The 23,291-nt window shown below is 37.0% G+C and overlaps 2 protein-coding genes across 5 annotated transcripts; both read right to left on the reverse strand.

Annotated features, from left to right (window-relative positions):
- Window positions 1–3,881: 3,881 nt before the first annotated feature.
- On the reverse strand, window positions 3,882–15,632 carry LOC110827925 (prolyl endopeptidase). 2 transcript variants are annotated; one of them, XM_022060093.2, is made up of 16 exons: window positions 15,488–15,632; window positions 14,232–14,351; window positions 13,687–13,910; window positions 13,021–13,208; window positions 12,453–12,535; window positions 11,240–11,382; window positions 10,681–10,846; window positions 10,162–10,362; window positions 9,499–9,684; window positions 8,383–8,496; window positions 7,764–7,912; window positions 6,985–7,197; window positions 6,674–6,824; window positions 6,364–6,474; window positions 5,862–5,930; window positions 3,882–5,776 (listed from the first exon to the last, which is right to left on the reverse strand). In XM_022060093.2, the coding sequence occupies exons 2-16, from the start codon at window positions 14,295–14,297 to the stop codon at window positions 5,711–5,713; spliced, it is 2,130 nt and encodes a 709-aa protein (XP_021915785.1). In that variant the 5' UTR covers window positions 14,298–14,351; window positions 15,488–15,632; the 3' UTR covers window positions 3,882–5,710. The 2 variants fall into 2 exon arrangements, with proteins under 2 accessions (XP_021915785.1, XP_021915784.2); XM_022060092.2 differs by lacking the exon at window positions 15,488–15,632 and adding an exon at window positions 15,308–15,462.
- Window positions 15,633–16,061: 429 nt separating this feature from the next.
- On the reverse strand, window positions 16,062–22,560 carry Rcd5 (microspherule protein Rcd5). Of its 3 annotated transcripts, none has more exons than XM_087342660.1 (10): window positions 22,462–22,560; window positions 21,704–21,831; window positions 21,274–21,464; window positions 20,948–21,168; window positions 20,025–20,243; window positions 19,531–19,669; window positions 18,667–18,790; window positions 17,988–18,144; window positions 17,382–17,597; window positions 16,062–16,827 (listed from the first exon to the last, which is right to left on the reverse strand). In XM_087342660.1, the coding sequence occupies exons 2-10, from the start codon at window positions 21,823–21,825 to the stop codon at window positions 16,738–16,740; spliced, it is 1,479 nt and encodes a 492-aa protein (XP_087198786.1). In that variant the 5' UTR covers window positions 21,826–21,831; window positions 22,462–22,560; the 3' UTR covers window positions 16,062–16,737. The 3 variants fall into 3 exon arrangements, with proteins under 3 accessions (XP_087198786.1, XP_087198785.1, XP_087198784.1); XM_087342659.1 differs by having other exon boundaries at window positions 22,426–22,509; XM_087342658.1 differs by lacking the exon at window positions 22,462–22,560 and having other exon boundaries at window positions 20,948–21,165.
- Window positions 22,561–23,291: the final 731 nt, after the last annotated feature.

Consider the following 23,291-nt stretch of genomic DNA (forward strand, 5'->3'; position numbering starts at 1 on the left):
ATGTACAGTATAGGGTATCTCATTGAATTGCAAACTACAGTAAACAGAGTAGAAGAGATAATTGGGGAGAAGGAGGGTGGAATGGAGACTAGATTAATGTGCAGCTACAGTCAGAGTGATAGTGAGTGTTATAAAAGTAATTGCAACCTCTAACATCCCATTCCACGCCACCCCACAAACTATATTAAAAAAAGAAAGGAAACTTTAAAAAGTACAAGAATGTTAGATGATTACGACTTCCATGATCACAGAGGGGGGAAAGTTATTTGAATCATGCGTTTTATTAAGGGTCTGAGGAGAAACGCACCACGGATAGGGGACATGTAAAATGCATCGAAAATATTAGCTGGAAAACGTCAAGGGACGAGACTTCTTAGAAAAACCAGAATAATATTCTAACAGACCTTATAAAAATAAGATCTGAGGGGTCAGACTGGATTAAACTGGATTAGGGTACAGTCCAATGGTACATTGTTACAAATACAGTAATGAACAACTAGGTTTTATAAAGTTGGGGACATTCTTGAACAGGTGAATGAGTATAAAGTTTTCAAGAAACATTCTGCGTCAAGGAGTAATTTAGTTGCTTAGCTAGTTGGTTTAAATACTTCCCTTTCACATGGAAACATTACGTTAATTTCGAGAAACTTCTGGACGGTCAGCAGCTTATTTAGAGACACGGGCTACTTTATACTGCTCCGCACTGTACTTATTACGAACGTCATTTAAACACACGTGCATTCGCCGCACAACCAACTGTTCGAGCCACGTGCTGTATTTCAATTTCGATTTTCTATTTGCCATAGAAATTATATAAAACCAATCTGCGCTTTGGGGTTAGGAACGACATGAAGCAACCTCAGCGCCGTCCCCCAACGGCAGATATCAGAACTGCTGATCTCGACGAGGCAACATATTTCAACATAAAACTGCAGCAACCGGCTGTTGGTTCCACCTGGGTGGAAAGCAGGCACGTCTGTTCATAAAATCAATGCGAAAATTGGTACGGAGGACTTTTAGGATTAAAGGGTTTCGAATTCAAATAAATGGATCTCAGGGTTGGAAAATACAAAACTGAACTCCACGAAGCAGAGTCTTTGGAAACTAATAATCGCTGTCAGTCAAGAAATACAAAAGATTACTGTCTTCTGGCTTGTAGCATCATGTAATATGGCAGAAGTTTACCAATGTTTCGGAGTTCTTTGCTGCCTCCGTCATCAGGGCAGCCATCTTCGTATTCACTGCCGTGAGAACCTCAAATCCTACTAAAATGTACCGTGTTTACAAGAGCCCTCAACCGGTCCCCATCCTGAGCCAGATCAAACCAATCTCTTTCGTGAAGGTCAATTTTAGTATTGTCATCTCATCTACGCTTAGGTCTTCCGAGTAGCATTTTCTCTTCATGACTTCTAACCAAAATTTTGTAGGCATTTTCATATTTCGGAATTTCATACCAATTTTCATGAAAATCGGTCAATTCGAGAGACATGGACGGACCTGATAGGTGTTCCTCACTTACGCTAAAGCTCATACCTAAAAAAAGAAGTCTATCATCATCGCCCTGATGATGGAGGCAGCAAGAACCTCTTAAACGTCGGTAGACTATACGGCGCTACAACGCACAATATACTCGCCGCTGTGAGAACCTGAAATCCCACACCTAAAAACGGTTACGCTCCAATGCTTGAACGTACCTTAGTGCCGTGTGCAACCTATCATGGCGGCCTTTCCCTGGGAGCTCACCACACCTGATAAATTTACTGCCACAAAATTGAAATCCCTTCCCAGTAGAGACGGCTCTGTGTGGTCTAAGATGAGCTAGGGTGGGGGAGATTTAATCCCAAGTTCTGGTACACGTAAAGAGTGTCACCCTGGGAAGAGAAAGGGGGGGGGGGGGTGTATGCATGGCTAACTCCATACATTGTGGGGAATTAGATTAAACTGGCCGGACTGGTTGTACAGTTTCAGTTTCACTGTAATAACTGTTCTAAAAACATACACCGCTAATGCTGTAATTGTCAGGAGCTGTTTTCTTTGAGACGCGAGATGAATACTTAAAATATTATTTCGACCTGCTTCAGCTTCGGAGGATAAACTTCTCAACAACGGATGTGAAACAAAAATAGCAAACACAGTAAAGAAAGTACCTGGAAAATAAATCGTTAAATCGGAATGAGAGTATGCGTTTTCAGTCGTGTTTGTAACAGCTATTTAGTGGACGAACACAGGAGGACCAAATGCGAGACAAATCTTCGACAATACAGTGACTCAACTGTTACCTCCAGCAATATTTATGCAGGGGGGACACAGTATGTCTGTATAGTTCTATCACCAGCAAAATCCCCCGTAAGCATTCACACTGAGCCCATTATCCATCCCTCCATGCATTCCATTATCATCAGTTAACCCCCCCCCCCCCCAATCCAAATCGCACAACTTTACACTCACGAAATCAAAAAATGTGTCACAAGCTACAATCTATCTGATTTTAATTATTGGTTGTTTCTCGTACAGCAAGAGCGTTGCATATAATGTGAAAAACGTATTCATTTACACCCTTTAGACAATGAGTATTAGGTAGTTTCCATTCTGCACAGTATTATATAAAAACTGTTAGAAGAGGAAACATGTCAACAAAGGAGGAAGCTATTTAGTCAGCAGTTTTCAGACAATATATAAAATTTGGCACTCGACGTGTGCTATTTTAGCCCACATCAATCTAATGTAACCACTACCTCAAATGACACGAAACCAGACTTCAAAAATTTTCACAAAACGGCTTACAATAAAAATGAAAAAGTACGCTGGGATAGTCGAGTCGTTAAAGCGACTAGCTACGGGCCAGAGAACTGGGGTTCAGTTTCTGCCAGGCATTTACTGATATAAATCTGATGATCACTACACATGAATTTACTTACTACTGACTACACCCTTTAATTTAAGATGAACATGCGGAGATATAAAGGTGCTACAGGGCTGATAAGATGCAACAGAATATCAATTACAAAGTTGCTTTTAATGGAAACTACTATTCGTACTTCAACCAATTTTCCACAGCAATTCAGCAGATCTGTAAAAAATGTGACCCACTTAATGGTACCTGCACCTTGTCGTGGTGGTGGGGCTTGAGTACCTCAGTGACCCCAAGAGCTACTGGTAGGGTCTCCCTAGCCAGATTGGTCGATGGGGAGAGGTCAGACTAAGACAGGTACCCTGGTCCTCCTCCAGGCTAACAACCTTGCACCGTAGAAAGGAAGATGTTTCGAAACCTCGATCAAAGCCTCGGACAGACGGACCCAACAGAGGACCGAATGGAAGAGGAGAATTGAGGAGGCCATGGACCAAATACGGACCGGAGAGCCATAGAAGAAGAAGATTTGAATGTACCTAGTCTGAATACCAGTCAGGGTGACCAATACTGATAGAAATTTTCATAAATTTTCTTCACTCTATTTAGGAAAATATTCCTTTCAAAGTGGTATATGACATGCATGTAAGCAAGAAGGTGAACAGAGACCTCTTCGAAGAAAATTTTAACTTATCATACAAGATCATAATTTAACTCCATGGTTAAAAATATTTCTCTTCATAATATTTTTAAGATACCAGAGCGGAAGACCAGCGATGAAGGAAAAAAGTTCAAAAGGAAAATATTACTTAACTTTAATAAACATACAATGGTCTGTGACCACACATATGTGCGTGGTTTTTGAAACCTCACACAGGTTGAAGGCACTGATGTAGGATTGTACTCTCTTGTGCCGCAACGTCCTGTGAAGCAGGAAAATCCCTCCAATGAGTCCTAATAAATGTCTAAATGACAAAAACTATACATTGGAACACGCTGGACAGCTGAAGAAGGATGAAAAATTACAACTAAATGAATTTATCAGCAAACTTTAATGCAATATTAATACAAAATACCTGATGAAGGCAAATTTTAATTTTATATGGATGACATCACATTTGAATCCTCACCTTGTTAATCCATTAAACAGCAAGGTATTATCATAAAATCATTACATTTGTTTTGACTAAATACAATCTGTTGCTTTAGGCTTTAATGCAGGATTTGACATCTAGTTTATCAGTTGTGTTCAAGAAACTTTTTTTTTGTCCTTTCATATAGTTTCTTGGGCAGCTGTCACCAAATTGCAAGTTTCAAGGTCACAGCAAATTGTACAGCTGAGCCCAGGCAAGTGAAGACAGTTCAGAACTCGCAGCACAGCAATGTTGTGCTGGTAACTTAAAGAAGTGTTGTAAGGGGGTGAAGTCCTTCCATTGTTTTTATACATGCAATTTTGTGATGGCTATAAGTCATTTTTTAACCTTTATCACGTGGGAGACTTTAACTCCGGGGTAAACAATTTAGTGGTACGCCAGTGTCACACGTGGCTAGCTGGAATGTGCATGCCATGATGCATGGATAATAAAGATTAGTTTGTGTTACCACTAACATTTATTCTGAACAGCTGTAGTTTGTATTATAGTCAGCAATGTTGGACCATCACCAGTGAATGCTGCAAATTTCACTACATATAGACACTAAAAGAATTCACAAATTTTTTTGCTGGATTATGGTCCTGCTTTCTTCCCAATAAAATAAAAAGACATGTGCTTCGCAATTTTCAAAATCCCATACCAATGTAAGGGTGCAGACTGTCATAATTCTAATAATTTGTAAAATCCTTTTATTTATCTGTATATGGCTTATCTTTGCCTTATAGTAACTACAGTTATTTATGCCAGAAGTCTACCAAGTAAAAAAACCAGCAAGTCTGCCAATTTCAAGAAAACCACAAATTAATGTTAATGGATTTTCCGAGTCGAGTGACCAGATCTGTAGCATTACAGAGGTAAAAGCTATACTTTCAATTCAAGTCCTGATGTCTGCATACATTATATTTGCAAAAATACTCATTAAAATAAGCACTTCTTACATTATCCAACTACATGTTTCATAGCTAGTGTTATGTTATTACAGATTGTATAAAATTTAGCAGGACAAGTTTGGGGTAGCTTCTAATAGCATAAATCATGCACAAAATTTTGTTAAAATTGGTCAACTGGTCAAAAGTTAAAAGGAGCAAAACACACAGACACCATGGTCATCTCATAACTCTAAATTTTTCCTGAAGAAAAAGAAGGTAAAAGATACAAACAGGATTGGGAAACTTTTGGAAAAATGAAAATTAAACCATAAAAAATAGAACATTTACAAAATTGCTTCAGTTTATTTAATAACACTGTCTGCAGCTCAGACTATATAGCGTCGGAAGATGTCAGTATGAGGCATCCTCTCCTAATCAAAGCACTCAAATTTTTTAGACAAAGTATGTAAAAATAGGCAATTAATTACAGCACCAAACTTGGAAACATCTTCATTCCAAACACACTGTAATTTCAGGAAAGAATAATTAAAATAATGAAGACCATACCAAAATTTGTAAGGACCTCGCGTCTTCCAGCAACAACACACATAAACTGTGTGTACCAAAACCAGTGAGAAACAAATGTGAATAATACAATTTATCATATGGGACTTAAATCCCCACATTATGGGGCTGCCAACTGGACTTTACCTCCAAGCAATATGCCAGCACAGCCAGCTGGATCACATGAAGGCGTGATGCATGGATGATAAAGGTCAAAAACTTCTTTTCTAACACCAAATACATTTTCATACCCTTTCATCACACAAAATTGAAAATCATTTCTGAAATTCAAGACCCAACGATTCCACTAGGAAGCACAAGATGTCTGTGTTTTCTTCAATCTAGACAAAAAGAAAATAGATGGAGGTTTAAACCCAAATAATGCCATACAGCATAAAAGGAACAAACATTCAAGTAATTACTCACCAATTTTGCTGTGGGCTTACCAAGTCCATGGCCCGCTTTAGTTTCAATACGAATCAGAAGAGGATTTGTCTGCAAAACAAGATGAGGATTTTTTTTTAAATTAACAATTCAGATGACATTATCAAAATACTTGTAGCTGTGAGTTCTGTAGGAATGAAGTCAGTTCCTTCATGGTGCATCTGCATTCCATTAAAACAGAATTACACAAATGGTCAAAACATCTTCTACTTTTACATGAACTTTATAAACTGCTGTGGTTATGAGATGTATGTTCTTAGGTTAAAGATTCCCATTTCTTTAGGATCAAATTTCAATGATCTTCAGTCTCACTATCGAATTTCTCCAAAGTTAAAATATGAAGAATAAATCTGACATGTTGAAACTTCACGCATTTTATTTCAAATCGACATTTCTCTCTCAAAGTGTTGATCACAAAAGCATAAAGTGTGCAGAGCTTATACAAATGCTCTGTAGCTTGTAATGCTTTAACGATTGAACTTACCTGATCAGAACAATTTCTCAACACATGATGCAGGGTAGCAATGAACTTGAGAGAATGCAGAGGAACCACACGATCATCATGATCAGCTGTCAGCAGCAAAGTGGCAGGATACTAAGACAAAGAAAAATAAATTAACACTCTCTTCAAAGAAGACATTCATCACCATACGGTTCAACTACATTAAATTCTCATTATACATTCAATTAATAAATTTCAAAAATAAATGAGTAATAAACTTCTACACAACAAAAGTATGAAAACAGTTTAGGTCGGTTAAGTTCTGACAAGTTTTGCATTCAGCTTCACTGACCTGAATAATATCACCATGAGGCACTTTCACATTGTGCAGTGGTGAATATTTGATTAGATTTTCATAATGTTCCTTCTCGTCGGAGCTGCCATAGTCCGAAACCCAGGAATAGCCTATCGTAAATTTGTGAAACCTCAACATGTCTAAAACACTGTAAAAGAAATCATGAAAGCAAATCAGACATCTACGAAGTCTCATAGATAAATAACTGAACTGACGTTTGTATGCAGAAACTGGCAACACTGGTTCACTGGCATCAAGTGTCTACATGTTTATGCAGTTTCATGCCAAGCAGTCAATGAGATTCTTACCCAACTTGAACAATAGCTGCTCCAAAGAGATCAGGTCTTTGGTTGATGCATGCTGCAACCAACAACCCACCATTTGAGCCACCCCGGATGGTCAGCTTCTCACGACATGTATAGCCTTCCTTCAGCAAGTATTCTGCTGCGGACTGGAAGTCATCAAAACCATTCTGCTTGTTCAGCAGTCTGCCTGCATTATGCCATCTCTCTCCGTACTCTCTGCAAATGTACGACGATTACTACGTCACCTACGCTTTATTCATAGATAAACTAACCTCACGGCAGAGTATTCCTTAGAAAGTGCCTGCTATTTTGGAAAAAAAATATTTCTTCACCATGGTAGCTAATTTGGATTAAGTGATCTCTATGTTCAAGTTTTTTGACAACAATCTTACATGCATTTCTCATTTCACACACAATTTAATCATCGTAACAATATTAGGTCAAGTGTACAAATTATGAAATTTCTCATTATGCAATTTTCTCCAACCTATTACTACTTTCTTTCTCGGGTTGAAACCATTTCCTAGGCATCTTGTTTTCAAACATCCTCAAACTCAATTGTGCAGTAAAACACCAGTTGGGTTGGCAAGGCACAGAAGGCACGTGTTTCTGTCCTCAACATAATAAGACAGAAGATAGTAATTAAAAACTTTTGTAAGTTTTTTGATAAAATTGACAAACCCTCAAAGATTAGAGAGAGATTCATGAATTTCTTCTCTGAAGTTTTAATCCTTTCATTACATTAGAAAATATAATGGCAATGGCTAGCAGAGCAAACTCACCCGCCTCCTCGAATGTTTGGTACAGCAAGAATTCCTCCAAAATGCTGAATGAAGACAAGATGGGTGACACTAAAGGTGGGTAAAATGCTGACATTGAAACCCCCATAACCATGCAAGAGGCATGGTTGTTTACCATCCCTCACAAGACCCTGCAACGAAAGGAATAAAATCAGCGTAACATCACATCTACTCAAAGTAATTCTGTACGTCAGTAAGAGAAAGTCTAATTCATACCAAAAAAGTCTGAGAATACAATACATATAAGAAGGAAAGGTAAAGTAGCTTGTGGGTGACGTTAAAAAATGTGCATGCACGAGTAGGATTTGAGGATCTCACTGTGGTGGATGTGAAGAGAACTGGCTTCTGGCAGTGGAAGTTTACTGGTATTTCAGACATGCTTGCTGATGATGGAGGCAGCAAGCACCTCTGAAATATCAGTTTACTTCTACAAGATTACATGGCGCAACAAGCCAGAAGAAAGCCATCTTCATACTCACCACCACTAGAACCTAAAATCTCACATAAATAACTCAAAGAAAACTATATTTGAACTCATTTGTATTCCTGGTAAGAGCTGTGATCACTTAGCTTCTTAATTCGATACTACACTATTACTTACGGTTTTGTAGACCAAAAACATTGGAATTTTGGTGCCATCCTTACTCTCATAGAAAACTTGTTTAGTTTCGTACTGAGATGCATCAAAATCATGAACTCTGATTTCTCTAAACACCTGTAAAATATAGTAAACATTTCATTATCTTGACAAACAAAGTCCTCAGAAACCACAGATGGCTATTTGTAATTTTAGACAACCTTATATAGTCACCACCGACCACCGACCTCTCTACCAGGGTCAACCATTCAGCTCTATTATGACCGTCTTTTCCATTTCTTTAGCTGTGCTCATTCCATCTCTACTCTCATGCGTGTATTTTCCCTCACTTGGCCTCCTCGCATCGTCACTGATATCCCAAATGGCAATTTATTCAATATCTTAATTTTTTATTCCCTGAAAAAAATCTCCTTTCTCGTCCATACAACTACATTCTTAATTAGTTATTCTAATAAACAGACTCGATCTCTATTGTCATCACTACAGATGATAAACAAAAGGCTGAATTTAGAAGAGCAACGGAAAGTGAAAGTGTTGACTTCCAACAACAAATGGCACCGTAAGTATGTGAATTATGAGCCATATTAATTTAAAAACATGGCAGATTTTCAGGTGAAACCAGTTTAAATATTTATTAGTATAGTCTTTACACAAGACACGAGCATTCTTTCTTCATATCCTATATTAACACCACTTTTTTTGAACTGATTATCCCATCTTCACGTTTCTTTTCCATTTCACAAGCTCGTACACCGTTGAAATTGTTGGGTAGCTTTGAATCAGGTCTGACGTTTTTCTTTCTGAATGAAGATTAAGAAGTCAAAATGTAATGTTGATTTTTCTTGAAATTCTTCTGGAGATGTTTCCCTGTTGGTAGTGGGGTGAATTAATATAAGACTCAAACAAAGAATACCTGTGTGCTGTGTAAAGATGGAACTAATAAACATTTAAGTTCCGATTCACAACACGATGCTCCTTATATTTCACGTCAGACTTTCTACAACACAACATGAATTAAATGAATTAATATTTTAAGGAAATAAACTTTTTAATGTTGCCATAGGTAGGTTTGAACTCATAAAGTCCTCTGTAGAAAACAGTGATGAACAAGTTACTTACCTCTGGTTCTAACACACTCTTTGTGAGATCACAGCGATATATAATGCCAGGACTGAGGAATGACGTAAACTGATAGAATATCTCTGTGTGTTTCTTCTTGCCCGAGTAGCCGGTAACTGTGCCGACAGACAGTGGGAACGTCTTGAGCAGAGCGCCAGTATTGAGCTCATGTAGCTGTAAGACACTCTGTACAACAACACATAAACTTTATTAGGACAGAATTTCAAAAAAAAAAGTTCAATTTCGTGCTTTGTTAAACATAAAAACAATAAAAATGTGTGGATGAAATTAACATTTTTTTCATGGTTTGTCATAAATGTTACATTGCAAACATTTACAATGACCTCAATTTGAAGCAAACAATCAGATCATAGCATAATTCACCATATGAAAAGCTAATACTAGAGAAATTTATATTATATCACAAAAGAGACTACTGGGAACATACATATTTCTGAAAACAGGAAGTAGATATTAAAATTATTAAGTACAAAACATGTGGAACCAACCTTGGCCTATTTTAATGTACTACCTCAGTGCATGGTAAAATTCAGTAAAATCACAAATACCTCTGACATGACAGCCAATCTCTAAAACCTCCCAAACATAAAACAAGAGTTCCAACCACTACCGCATTCACCATTAGCAAACAATTAAATTCACCTTCACATCGTGAATGTAGCACACAACCAATTTGTCATTCTTCACTGCACTAGCCCAATCCAACACATCCTTCTCATGTTCAGGGACCAATGTAGTCCAGTTTTCTTGGCTAGGATTAGTGAAATCAATCTTGATCAGATGATAGTTGGGAGCATTTTTATTGGTGCGGAAAATACATATAGGGCCTTCATTTGTCACATACTGCAGAGAAAATTAACAACAAATTAGTTGCAATATTACAGTTTTGTTTTAAAACTATAAAAGATTATCTCATTCCATGCACACGTTCAATATAAAACCACGCTGATAACAAAGTACGAGGACTGATTATTACTAGATCGTATTTCTTTCATGGCTCTTTCACTACTCTTGTGTTATGCCTTCTGCACCATCTCATCATCTCTGTACTTAGTGGTTTCCTTATAAATGAAGAGACCATACTGATGGTGCTGACAGACAGTATAGATTATTAAAGTTTCTACTCTGGAACACGGTGCAGAAACAAAACAGCAACATTACCTCATAGTCAGCTTCCAATTTGTAAACTACTTGTGTAAGATTCAGTTTCCCCGAGATTTTATTATCAGGCAGGCTCTTCAGGTCACAGAAGAAGAGCAGATTATCACGACAGTCCTTCTGTGGCATCACAATTAACCACTGACCGCAGTCGCTCACTTCAGCATCTCTAAATACAAAGCAAAACATCATAACGACAAAACGCTATTAACCACATAATGCAAAAAAGAAAACCCTAGACTTATTATGCTGACAATACTAATTATATCTGGACAACACCAACTGCGTATTTTGTCAATTTACAATGCTACAACAACTGCTAAAGTAACGTAGCTTCAAATGATATAAGCTAGAATGATAACGAACACGAAATAGTGAATATTACAAGTCTAACAACAAAACTCTTATTTTATATAATAATTTGGTCTCTTTTCAAATATTTTATGTACACAGTGATTTTCAGGAACATAATCAGAGAATATATAAAGGTATGACTATCCCCACTGTCGCTTTTATATTTCCCCTCATTCGCTATCCACTGGACATGAAAGTATTTTCTTACATTCTCCATAATGGCTCTTCAGGAAATTCAACAACCAATATATCTTCTGATTGTGGTGTACCAACACGGTGATAATAAAGTTTCTGGTGTTGCATGCCGACAGTTTCTGAGCCATCAGCCTTGCCGACCTGGTCAGGGTATCTCTGTGAAATGTAATTTTTTTATATGTTTTGCAATTCAGTTGTGACACAGAATGTAATAATGACATCACAATAAATGTCAACAGTCAAAATTCTGTTTTTTAATGTTTCATCAATCAATAGGTTTACAACTTTTAAAACACAGAGAAACGATAAAACACCATGCGGTGTTATTTCGTATTCACAAATTACCTGTAAATACTTATTCGAGGAGTGATAATTGGATTGAAAGAATTCAGAAAGTTTTCAGCGGAATGTCTGTATGAGTGAGGAGCAAAAATTTCTTTTGACACTTTTAAAATGTTTAACAAAAACTCTTTAAAATTAGAAGCTGCTTAGTCTACAATTAGGTTAGCTCAGAACACATTTTAAAATTACTTCAACATCTTCATTCATTCATGCATGCATCTTGCCCTTCTGAAGTAATCCCTTTACACATTTAAAACCTTGCGGTAACTTCGACCCAGTACCTCCTGCAACATTCATTTGCCACACCTGAGATTCATTGTGGTTGTACATAAGAACTGCTTGTCTGTTAAGAATATTTCCAAAGTGTACATTTACAATAAAATGTCATTGCAAAGAACAGTATTATAACGTTGAATTAACTTCTTATTAATGTATACTTCTGATGGTATAAACATATTCAGTGCATGGAACGAGGAATGGTGGTGGGATATGATCGAAAGACTCCCTCCGAGACAAAACAGGCCAACTGTGACATACCATGAAGACAATGATGAATTTTACTCTATGTGTACACAATTCAAGCTTACGTCACGAAGCGTCATTGTAAACTGTCGATTAATTTAAGATTACCATCTTTTGGGATGTTGTGCCATGCAATCTGGAAAGAACTTAACTGGTGTTTCAAAGGTGCCCACTGCATCCATCATTATGGCGATCGTCCTGATGATGAATGCAGTAAGCACCTCTGACACACTGGCAAGGTTCTATGAGACCACATGATGCAATATCATATAGACAGTCATCTTCATACACATGCCTGTAAGAATCTGAAAAATAACCTACAAAGTTCTTCTTTCTTAAAAACCTGAAAACATAATACTTACTCCATAAAACAATCCTTCATTATCGTGAGTCCAAGTCATCGATGAAAACTTCACCTTTTCTAAAACTTCAGGATAATCTTCACCTTGAAATGAAGAAATAAAACTAGATCACTACATAAATCTGCATTAATTTATCCCACCAAAGTGAAGAAACAGGTGCATCCTTCAACACATTTCTACCTTTCCAGTATCTTCACTGTCCACTCAGCCACTAGCATGGCCCCCACCTCACATCTGTGCACAGTGTTACCAACTACCATCTCTTATAACCATTATTTGTGATCAAAACATGGCTGAAGTGAAAACTATAGTGTTGAAGACTAACTAACGGACATGAGAAGCAAAGGATTCAGAGTCAACGGTGAAATGCTGAGGAAGGAGATACTAAATGCCCATATAAGGGGAAAGATAATTAAAAAAAAAACAGAAGCCATACCTATTTCTTCAATTTTTCATTTAGCCTATAGGCAATCTACAAAATATTTCCCTTTTAGATGTTGGATGCATTTATAAATACACTGTACCTTAAAATATATTAGGGCCATATTATGAAAACATGTCTATTAACCTGTGTCCACCAACTTGAAGTGAATTGTTACCCAATCTGAACCACTACTGCTGAGTCCATACGCTAAAATCTTCCCATCTTCAGAAAAACGTGTTCTTGACAATGCTACAGTTCCATCATCTGACAGCAGATTCGGATCAAGGAAAACTCTGGGTTTAGAATCTAGTGAGTCTTGGATATATAACACACTATCAGAAGAGAAACAAATTAAAGAATTAGTACTCAATAATTATATACATATATATCTGTATGTCTTCCAGGCATACAGCACTTAACAGTAAAATATCTAATTTTATTCTTGTTGCTAAGACTGTATAGTGTCTTTATGATGATAAATTAATAGTGAGTTTGAAAGAGTGCGGAAGGAAAGGGTCATGACCTAATTTAATACACCACTCCAGCATTTGTCTGGATGGACTAAGGAAACCACAAAACCCTGTCTTTCAGTCACACATAAGTGTCTGTAAATACTGTAATTATGTAAAATCCATGTAAGAAAAAGTGGCTTAAGCAAATAATGACAATATTTCCTTATATACTGCCACCATATGAAGTTTAACAATAAGTCTTGCCTGGTTTTATATATATAGTGCTGAAAGGAAACATATGGCACCCATACTGATATGAAAACATTCAAGTTGTTAGAAGATGAACTGTAAAACTAACCTCTGATTTTGAAGTCCTGTATTCATGTAGAAGAAATATTTATCACCATGTCGATATGGACAAGAATACTTTGGAAAATTCCACAGTTCTGTTAATCGAGCAAGAATATCAGAACGAGAAGAACAGTTCTCAAGAATGGGTCTTGTCAATGCATTCTGCTCATCAACAAATTTTGAAGTGTTTGGAGAATCAGGGTCTTCTAACCAGCGGTATGGGTCAAGTATCTGAAACACAACGATGCACATACTCATATTTCCATACATTATGCAAATTTTAATTAAAATGCAATTTTAAGACTTACAAAACCAGGATCTGGACTGATTTTCTGTGCCATACTGTCCTATTTCACTAAACATTTACCTTGTAAAAATATTTTTGTAAAGGAAGCTCCAGATCTTAATGAGATCTATACTTTATGTCACATACTAGCTCTTGTATGCCTAGAACAGTATCCCAGCCTAAATTTTAATGCTTCGCCTTACAATAATGTTGTTTTATAGTAGTAATCTCAACTACACAAAACTTTGTCATATATATATATTTACTTTGTGCCCATGGTAATTATCCACCACATCTTCATCTCTTCTTGCAATTGGATATATCAGCTTCATCTGTTTCTGAAGTAAAACTTGTGTTGCCTTTTGTGAATCTACTGAAAGCAGTCCCTGCAAAAATTGTTTTTTATTACAATCTTAAGGTAAAAATGGTGATATAAGTGACACATACTGTGACCATTTTCAGCTGCACACTTAGCAAAATGAAGTGTTCAATCATAATATTCTCTTCATTTAAAAATTTGGCTCATTTAATTAAAATTATACTTCTTTTTTCAACTCTATATTGTATAACAAACATTTACTTCCATGACAAGAGAAAAAACAGAGGCTGATGAATGTACATCAACTCACAACCTTCCATTTTCAGTCTATCCATGTGTTCCACAACCAGTGTGCCACAAATTTTTATATGAAATTGGAAATTCATTCTTCATAGTTAGAAAAAAGCAAAGTCTTGCTTTTCATAATTATAATTCATAATACACATAGTAGCAAGGATTTACATGTAGATACATATTTAGGGCCATGTATTGCTTTGTACCCCCTTTTCATGAGGCAAAATTTTGTGATGTGCCATCATGTATCTATAAAAAATTATGGTGTGCCACAGGTGAAAGAAGCTTGCAGAACATTGGTCTATCCAGAACAACTACCACCAACACAACTTTCACATTCCTCCTGGGTTATGTTTAGTCAGAGGAGTGTGTAAACACCATTCCTTTTGAGTTTTGAGGTACTCATGGCGGCGAGTATAAAAATGACTGTGCCGTGTCGTCTGATACAAGTTTAAGTACGCTTTGGAGGTGACTGCTGCCCATGAGGGTGATGAGTTCCTCAATGACTCATCACCTTCATGATGGAGGCAGCACGCACCTCTGAAATGTAGGTAAACTTATACGAACCAGACTACACGGCACACCATCCCACAAGTTACCCCTTTCGCCGGTCCTTTTTCTCAGTTTACATAGGTTAGGTTCGGCCCCCGCATAACCATTTCAGCGGTTTACCAATAATCGTACTCACGACAAAAGCGTATAACAAACAATTCCCAATTTAAGCATTACCTGCGACTGTTGATAGCAGTATCTTTGCTGAATCACGCCCCAAATTACTCGCGTGTTTGAACAAGGTTTACGCGATATTCTACATATCTTGAAACAATGTGACACAAATAAATTATTGAAACCCACGAATTTTCTCACAATACCAGGGAGGGCCGAAAATGATTTCATTCTCGCTCTTACCTTTATTGCTTAACTATACTAAAATACGTTAAATATGTGAACAAGAAACTAAATAACCTCGCACTCAGAACGACACTACAACATACACACCACAACCCAAGCACATTACAGATGTACTAAAACGTTAATATTATCCATAGAAAGTACATACATTATCTGTGACATTAACTTCCTTTCTCGGGCAAAGAGCACTATATCAGTGGAAGAGGGCATCATTCCATAGCTTAAAACAATTTTATACGAAAACCACCTTTAGTTACTATATACATGATTGTAAACATATTTTTCTCTACCAAACAACATAAACGAGTATATATTGTCATTAACAGAAAGTATTGTACTAGATTTTGTAATATATCTATACATCTTTGGTCACAGCTGCACTACATTAATACATAGATAATATTAGCATCGCCACTGCGCAAGTATTACGCAAAAAACCAGAAACGTTCTACATTTTTCTATGAACATGAGGAAGTAAGATCAGTTAGAGTAAAGCTCCACGCATTCTTGACCTCAATACTAGATTCGGGGAAATGCTCAACTTCATGCTCTCATTGCATACCAGATACTATATGATTTAGATACTTTTTAATATTGTTCTTCCATCTCCTTCTTGGTCTCTCATATGAATGCTTTCCACAAAACATCTGCACATATTTCTTGTTTCCTCCATTCGAGCTTACATACTCACTCATAACCTCTTTAATATGACTACCCTACCAATGTCGGCTGAGCTATAAAATTTATGAGTTCTTTGTTACTTCAATTCTCTGCTGCATCATCTAAATTCACTGTACTTTCATACTATCAGATCACTTCACTTAGATGTTCTGTATACACTCATCTTTTTAGCACAGCAAGTGACATATAATTTTACTAGTTCTACACATAAAGGATTGATATCCACCATTTTGCACTTCTTCTGAAGTCCAAATACATTCCTGAGCACTTTCTTTTAAGTACATTTCATATTTTCTTCAAAATTAGAAATCACATTTCACAATAAAAGCAATAAAATCACTTGTTAATGTATTTTAGTTTTGGCATTACAGAAAGTAACAACAAATACCTACCTGCATACCATACAGAATCCACATAAATTTCACAGACAGTAGGTATCTGATGTAGCACAATTTTACCTAATATTTATTTATCAAGGATTAAGATGTCAGAAATGGGAGTTCACATGAAATTAATTTTACAGAAACACTGGTGCATGAAGTTCAACCATCACCTAAACAGAAGCTTCATGGCTGGAGGTTCATCTTGGCAGCTTCACGGCGGATTACACTTATCAAGTCCTGGTTCACCAAGAATATGAAACGAAGTCCAGCAATCTGTAACAAGAAGATCACCCTTCAGATCACTTAAAACATGCATAATTCCACCTCTAATTATAGGTAACCATAAAGTCATTCAACCCATAACAAGTATAATGGTTTATTTCCAGTATTTTCCATAAAACTGCTATGCACAGTCACATAAATGATCAATAAGACAGTAAATTACTGAGAGGTCAGCAATGATACTTGGCATAAATTTGGCGATAATGCATAACTCCAGAATTATACACAATTTAATGCAGGCAGAAAATGCAGCAGCTGAGATTTACTGAGACAGTTCAAATTTGATCCTCAATATTTATCGTAGCATGTCAATAAATCATATTACCAGTTTAATATTTGGCATTTTTCTCAAGGCATTCTCCCTCTATGTGTAAAAACCTGCCTCATCTCTGTAGAATAGAATTTTTTAGGACAGATTTCCAGCCAACGGAGGCATCCAGGAGCAATGAAAATTGTGGTTTCAATTTTAATCACTCACATAACTTATATTTCTGAAGACCTGATAATGTTTATTATCCTCATAAAAAAATACAGACTTGACTTACCTCTACAACAGAATTGTTATTGAGACGGTATTTATTCCCTGCAAGAATTGGACGTCCATCAACATATATTGCTCTCTTTCCTTCACTAGAGAGGAAGAAGTCACCATTGTTTCGAAGACGGATAGTGCCTTGACGACGTGATACCTTCCAGGCAGGACCCTCTAATGAGAGGTCAACATCCACACTGTGGTCATGCGTTGAACGTCCGACTGTGATCTAAAGATACAACATATTTCCCGGTGTTTCAAATCCACCGCACTCCCCAAGATATCGCCTTATTTGACACTTTTATGTTCCAGATATAAGCAAAATACTTTGATACATAGATATGCTGATGCAGCATCATCAGTTCCTGAAAACAATATCCCCTGCAAAGTACGCAAGAGTTAAGTAAGTCCCTTGACGTATGTGGCCTGGGAAGTCGTGCGTTGCACTACTGAACTTCACTGGTAATATTTTCAAACACTGGAAGTTATAAAATACTAATGTGGATTCCAATATGTAGGTCTTAGATACCACGCAGTGAATTCAATTATATTAATGTTATAAGCCAACAAGTTTCTCAATTTCACAGCATGATACATAAATGAGCTGAGATTTACATACCTCTCGGGATCGCATGAGATATCTCACCAACCTACCCCGCAATACTGCCAGCGTTTGGTTGTCAAAATCAGGAGGACTGATACCAGTTACAGAATCAACAAGGACCTGCCATCGACCTAACTCATTTTCAAGATGTCTGATCTCCTTCTTTGCATGTCTGCAACACAAGGAAATTATAAGCTGTGAACAAGTCTCTGAAATATGCGATTATATAAGTTTATTACATGTTTGTCGATATTCAGTCTAAGGAGAAATATCAGGAAAAACTGAGTGTATGAAAGAGAAGTATAATATTTTGTGTGTATTTAAAATTAGAACAGCAGATATTAGATTAAATGATTAGTATTTTTTATTTGCATACAGTGCATAAATTAATGTATAACAACATGGCCATATATCTGTATCTTTCATCCCTAACATTACTGAATAGATTTTAATTAAGTTTGGTATTGAAGTTTACACTAAAAACCACAACGTGAATATTATTTTGTCTGTACTGTTCTAAAATAACCCCTACTTTACATACCACTCAAGTTGAACTTTGCTATTTTCACAAAAAAAAATATAAGAAGTTGGTACACAGTATAACATCTAGATCTTTTGGCCATCTACAGCTTCCATTTGAAGTGTTCTTAATATGGCACACACTTAATTAAAAATACTATGATTGGTCCCTCACCTATCTGCCACTGCCAGCTCCTGTTCCAAGATCTCATCCTGCGTCTCAGTTAGTTCTGTATCATTGATTAGTTCCTCCGCATCTGAGAAGTTGAGAACATGCTCTCCCCGCGGCAGAGACTGAACTAAACAATAACAAACAACATACACAATTAACTCCATGAAGCACCATTTTCACAAGAGCCCAACGCCAGTTCCTAATCTTAGCCAGATGAATACAGTGCACACCACCCTCCTACTCAATTTCCTCAAGATCCATTTTAAGCCTTTCAAGGCAATATTTAAAACCGGAGTGCCTACCTCAGGGAAAACACATCTCTCTCTTGCAAAGACCAATTGGTTAACGCAGTTTATGTAAATAATTGCTGTTTATTCTGAGAATCACACAAAATACATATAATATTCTGTGAAGAAAATGCAGGTCTCTTTATTATACTGTATAGTTATGATTGGGCTTTAATGGGTTAACACTGTACTCCCATCTATGCCTAGGTCTTTCAGGTGGTATCGCCCCTTACGGCTTTCAAATCAAAATTTTTCAACTAACTATTTAATATCATTGAACACATTTTTAAGTCCACTACATTCAGGATGCACAGACTCCTAATTCCACAGTCTGAAATCACGTAGAATTTGTTTTAAGACATTTGTTGTGCAAAATATGGAACATTTTAAAGGTGTTCATTAATGCCTTTGCAATGGAAGTATTGAAAGTAGTGTTCAAGCTCTTGAGAATGCCTTCCAATACAGACAACAGCAGACAAGAGTAGAAATATACCTTTCTAATATCACTCACAAAGGAGCCATATTATGATAAAGAAATGCTTCATGTGCTATCACAGTGAATGCACAATTATTTTGTTACCTGTTTGATCTGGCAACAAATGGTACTGTTTCATAAGTTGCCAGTGTGTTAACAATGCCTTGGCAGTTCGTGCAGGGTACAGGATGTGTGGGTTATGTTCCAGAAGGTTCTGGAAAACTTCCAGTCCTGGCTGTGACGTCTGAAACACGAAAGGTACAAGCAAAGACCAATGAAACAATATATGAAAAATGAAGACAACTTATAATGAAGAATTTACAATGAAAACAATGACTAACAGAGGATTATGTGGGAAAACAATAAATGTGTATAAAGTTTTGCATAGAAAACTAGGCACATTCAAGATGATATTAAACGAATCACAAGAAAACAGTTCATGTTGAAGATATGAACTGAATTCAACAGATTCAGGACCAAACTGCAAGCTTATGTGATCACTGTAATAAAACAGCAGCAGGGAATTTATACATCACAGACATTAACATCTACTGCTCTCCATACCGAGTTAATCTCATGACACTGGGCAGTACACTCACAGACTTTATTGTGCCAAGCAGCTGCTCCTCAGCCTTGGAATAGAGCGTGCGGCTTTGAACATTAGCTATGAGTTCAGGGTGAAGGTTCCTCATAGCTGCCACTGCCACACGTGACACGGACGGATCATACAGCAAGGCATACCAACGTTGCTGCAGTTCCTGCACTGTGAACCTGCAGGAAAACTTAGTGCCTCGATGAACCGTACGGAGGTCATTGGCCTGAAAGGAAACCATTAACATTTTTATCTAAAAACCTCAAAGGAAAAGACCATCAATGAGATCTAGGATGCCATACTTCTTCTTTTTCCGGTTTAACAATGTTTATACATTTTCTGGTAACCTTTCACGGGTCCCCAACATTTTTTTTTTTTAGTTGACTTGATCTATGGACATTCGGTAGGACTCCTTGGACGAGGGATCGGCCCATCACAAGGCAGGATGCCATACAACAATACTGAACTAGATGTCAGTAAAATAGACCATGAAGCTGTTAAGTGGCTATCATGGTAACCAGAATAACCTGATGAATCCCCACCTAGTAATTCCATGTGTGGAAATGCATGTATTCACACAAAGTTCCCAATATTGTCAACCAGTCTGGGTTAAAGAGCCATGTAATTTGTTAAAAGTTGACTGACATTTCAGAGGCACCAAGAAACTCTGAAATATCAGTAACCTTCTTGAAATTACATGATGTTACTACCCAGAAGACAGTAATTTTCACACTCGAAGCCATAAAAACCAAAAGTCCTAAAACTGAAATGTCAGTAAAATTCCCTAATATCAAATTTCATGAAAATCTGTTCAGCCATTCTTGAGTTGGCACATGTAGGTAAGCAGACAGACAGACAGACTGACAAGATGAAGTTATAAGGCAAAAATTTGCTACTTTCATTTGAAAATATACCTAAAAATAGACTAACCTGCTGAACACCGATGATAAGTGCCAAGTCATCGGTTGGCTTCCATCGTCCAAGATCTTTGGTGGCTACTGAGTGAGTGTGTCGAGGTCGCCTGCTCCGTCGACCTCCAGATGAAGATGATGGTTTGGTAGCACTGCGACGTGGTTGACGATTTTCTGGGAGTGTCAGAGGAGTCATCACTGAAGGCAATGCCACAACACTGCTTGATGACCCCAGCTCTGCTAAACATTTTCACAAGGGATCAATAAATACTATATTCAGTACAGACAGCATACATAGCAAACATAAGTGCTTCATGCAAGAGGTGTTCTGTTATATGCACTAACCTGGTGCACAGCTGGAGCTAGGTGTTGAGGGAACTCGAGAACTGTACGTGGTGTTGTACTGACTGAGCCCGGGGCTGGAGTTTGACTGTGTGCGAGCACGAGCTACCTTTGAGGCAAGACTCCCTGGTGTACCAAGACTTGACTCCACCAATTCATCATCAAATCTTCGTCGCTTGATAGAACGAGAACTACTGCAAAGTTCAAAAAGAATGTCAACCTAAATAAAGAGTTATGTATTACAAACAACAAACATTTAAATTTAGTATATATTTGGATATTTTATTTCATCTTGGTTTGACAACCATACAGTGCTTTGAAAGCTGGCTCTGCTTCTGTTTTCAAATGACCTGACCAATTTTCACAAAGGATCAGTATATATCATTCTAACAGTACACAGTATTTATAATTCAACATGACATTTACATCTCACCTTCTGCGCTTAGTACCAAGTGCTTCCAGTGCATGTGGCTGGTCAAGAGGAATGCCCAAAAGACCTCCAAATCCTTCTACATCACCCAAACCAACAGAAGTCAATGATGAAGAAAGTTCCATTTTTAACTGAAAAAATAAAAAATTGTACCTTCCTAACACAAACAAAAGAATCACAAAACAGGCAGTTTTGAAAGAAAGTATTATTTGTAGTTGCTTCGTATTTTTCTCTTTTTAGTGATAATGTGTCAACTCCAAGGGTTATATAGTGACAAATGACATGATGAAGACGAATTATGAGTTTAGGACATTGGAGATAAGGGTAATGGACTATTTTTCAGGTACTGTCCCTGCACTAGCCTCGAAGGAACTAGAAACTAAAATTTGTTTCGCAAAGGAGTGCTTGCTTGCCTACCAGCATGGGTTCTCATACCGCGGCAACTTGTAATAAAACACAGTTACCACCCAAGTTAAAAATTTGTAAATAAATATTTAAAATGAAATATATCAACAAATGTTTTAAAAAGCATTGATTAGGTTAATACGGGAACCTGTTTACGACTGAAAGTACAGATTTTAATGGTATGACATTTCAGTATTCTGTCATTTACAACGACGAGGCCTGAGAGATATTAAAAAAAGGGGTGAATGTATATCTTTAACGGTTTGAAACCACCTGCTGTACAACTTCAATTCGTTTTGTGGTATATATCACCTACTTACATTACAAACACATCCTGGTACCCAACAACTACTTACATTATAAACACATCTTGCTACCACGGATTATTTTATCTCAATGTCACAGATGTACCACAGACATATCGGTCTCAAAATTAAGTTGGCGGAAAATGGCGTCACATGTAAATTCTGCTGAACTGTACCGATAATTCAAAAGGGTACGGCCTAACGCAAATTTCAAATCAATTAAACGCAACATAGCTAACGGCATTCACAATACTCCATATTTAATCATTCTAGAATCTCCTTTTATTACGAAGTAACTAATTACATAAATCAGTCCTCATGAAGTTGAGCAGCTTACCAAATCAAGAGATGGCCCACATAACTCTTTATTATGTTCACAAGATCCTACCACTGGTTCCTCACCTGAGCCAAATCAACTACTTCAATATCATACTCTAAATCGCTGGCGATCAACTTTAATACTACCTTCCCATCTGCAACTTTACATCTTATAATAACATGTAACTCTTTAACAATTTTACTTTAATGTGTAAATAGTTGGTAATATTAAAATAAAGTCCCATTAATTTTAGGTTTTCTTGGCTGAAGATGGAAGTACTTCCTTCAAAGAACTGATATACAGACAAAACACTAAACAGCACAACCCAGATGTCCACCACCAACATTCAAATCACTAGGTTATGCTGGACTGAATAAAAAAATTGAAGACATTTGACATTGACATCTATACAAAAACAGCTGGGAATAATTATGATTAAACAACTGATTATTTTTGTTCCTTGCTCCCTCTTAGCAACCAAATAGTTTGTATTGAACACGACGCTGCTGCTGGTCAGCATGCACTCCCCATCACACTTTGAAAATGTAGCTCAAACATTCAA

Source organism: Zootermopsis nevadensis, unplaced genomic scaffold, assembly GCF_977971745.1.
Source record: "Zootermopsis nevadensis isolate Lab colony 2312 unplaced genomic scaffold, Znev_1.0 Znev_ptg000003l, whole genome shotgun sequence".
Classification (NCBI taxonomy): Eukaryota; Metazoa; Arthropoda; class Insecta; order Blattodea; family Termopsidae; genus Zootermopsis; species Zootermopsis nevadensis.

Excerpts from the sequence above, each read along its gene's own strand:
- LOC110827925 (XM_022060093.2), bottom strand. The coding sequence starts at position 14,297 with ATGAAGCTGATATATCCAATTGCAAGAAGAGATGAAGATGTGGTGGAT. Across the intron at positions 10,363-10,680 it reads AATTGGAAGCTGACTATGAG|TATGTGACAAATGAAGGCCC; the intron begins GTAATGTTGCTG and ends TTTTCTCTGCAG. Across the intron at positions 5,931-6,363 it reads TGAGAAATTGTTCTGATCAG|ACAAATCCTCTTCTGATTCG; the intron begins GTAAGTTCAATC and ends CTTGTTTTGCAG.
- Rcd5 (XM_087342660.1), bottom strand. The coding sequence starts at position 21,825 with ATGGAACTTTCTTCATCATTGACTTCTGTTGGTTTGGGTGATGTAGAA. Across the intron at positions 20,244-20,947 it reads TTATCATCGGTGTTCAGCAG|GCCAATGACCTCCGTACGGT; the intron begins GTTAGTCTATTT and ends GTTTCCTTTCAG. Across the intron at positions 18,791-19,530 it reads TTTGTTGCCAGATCAAACAG|TTCAGTCTCTGCCGCGGGGA; the intron begins GTAACAAAATAA and ends GTTATTGTTTAG.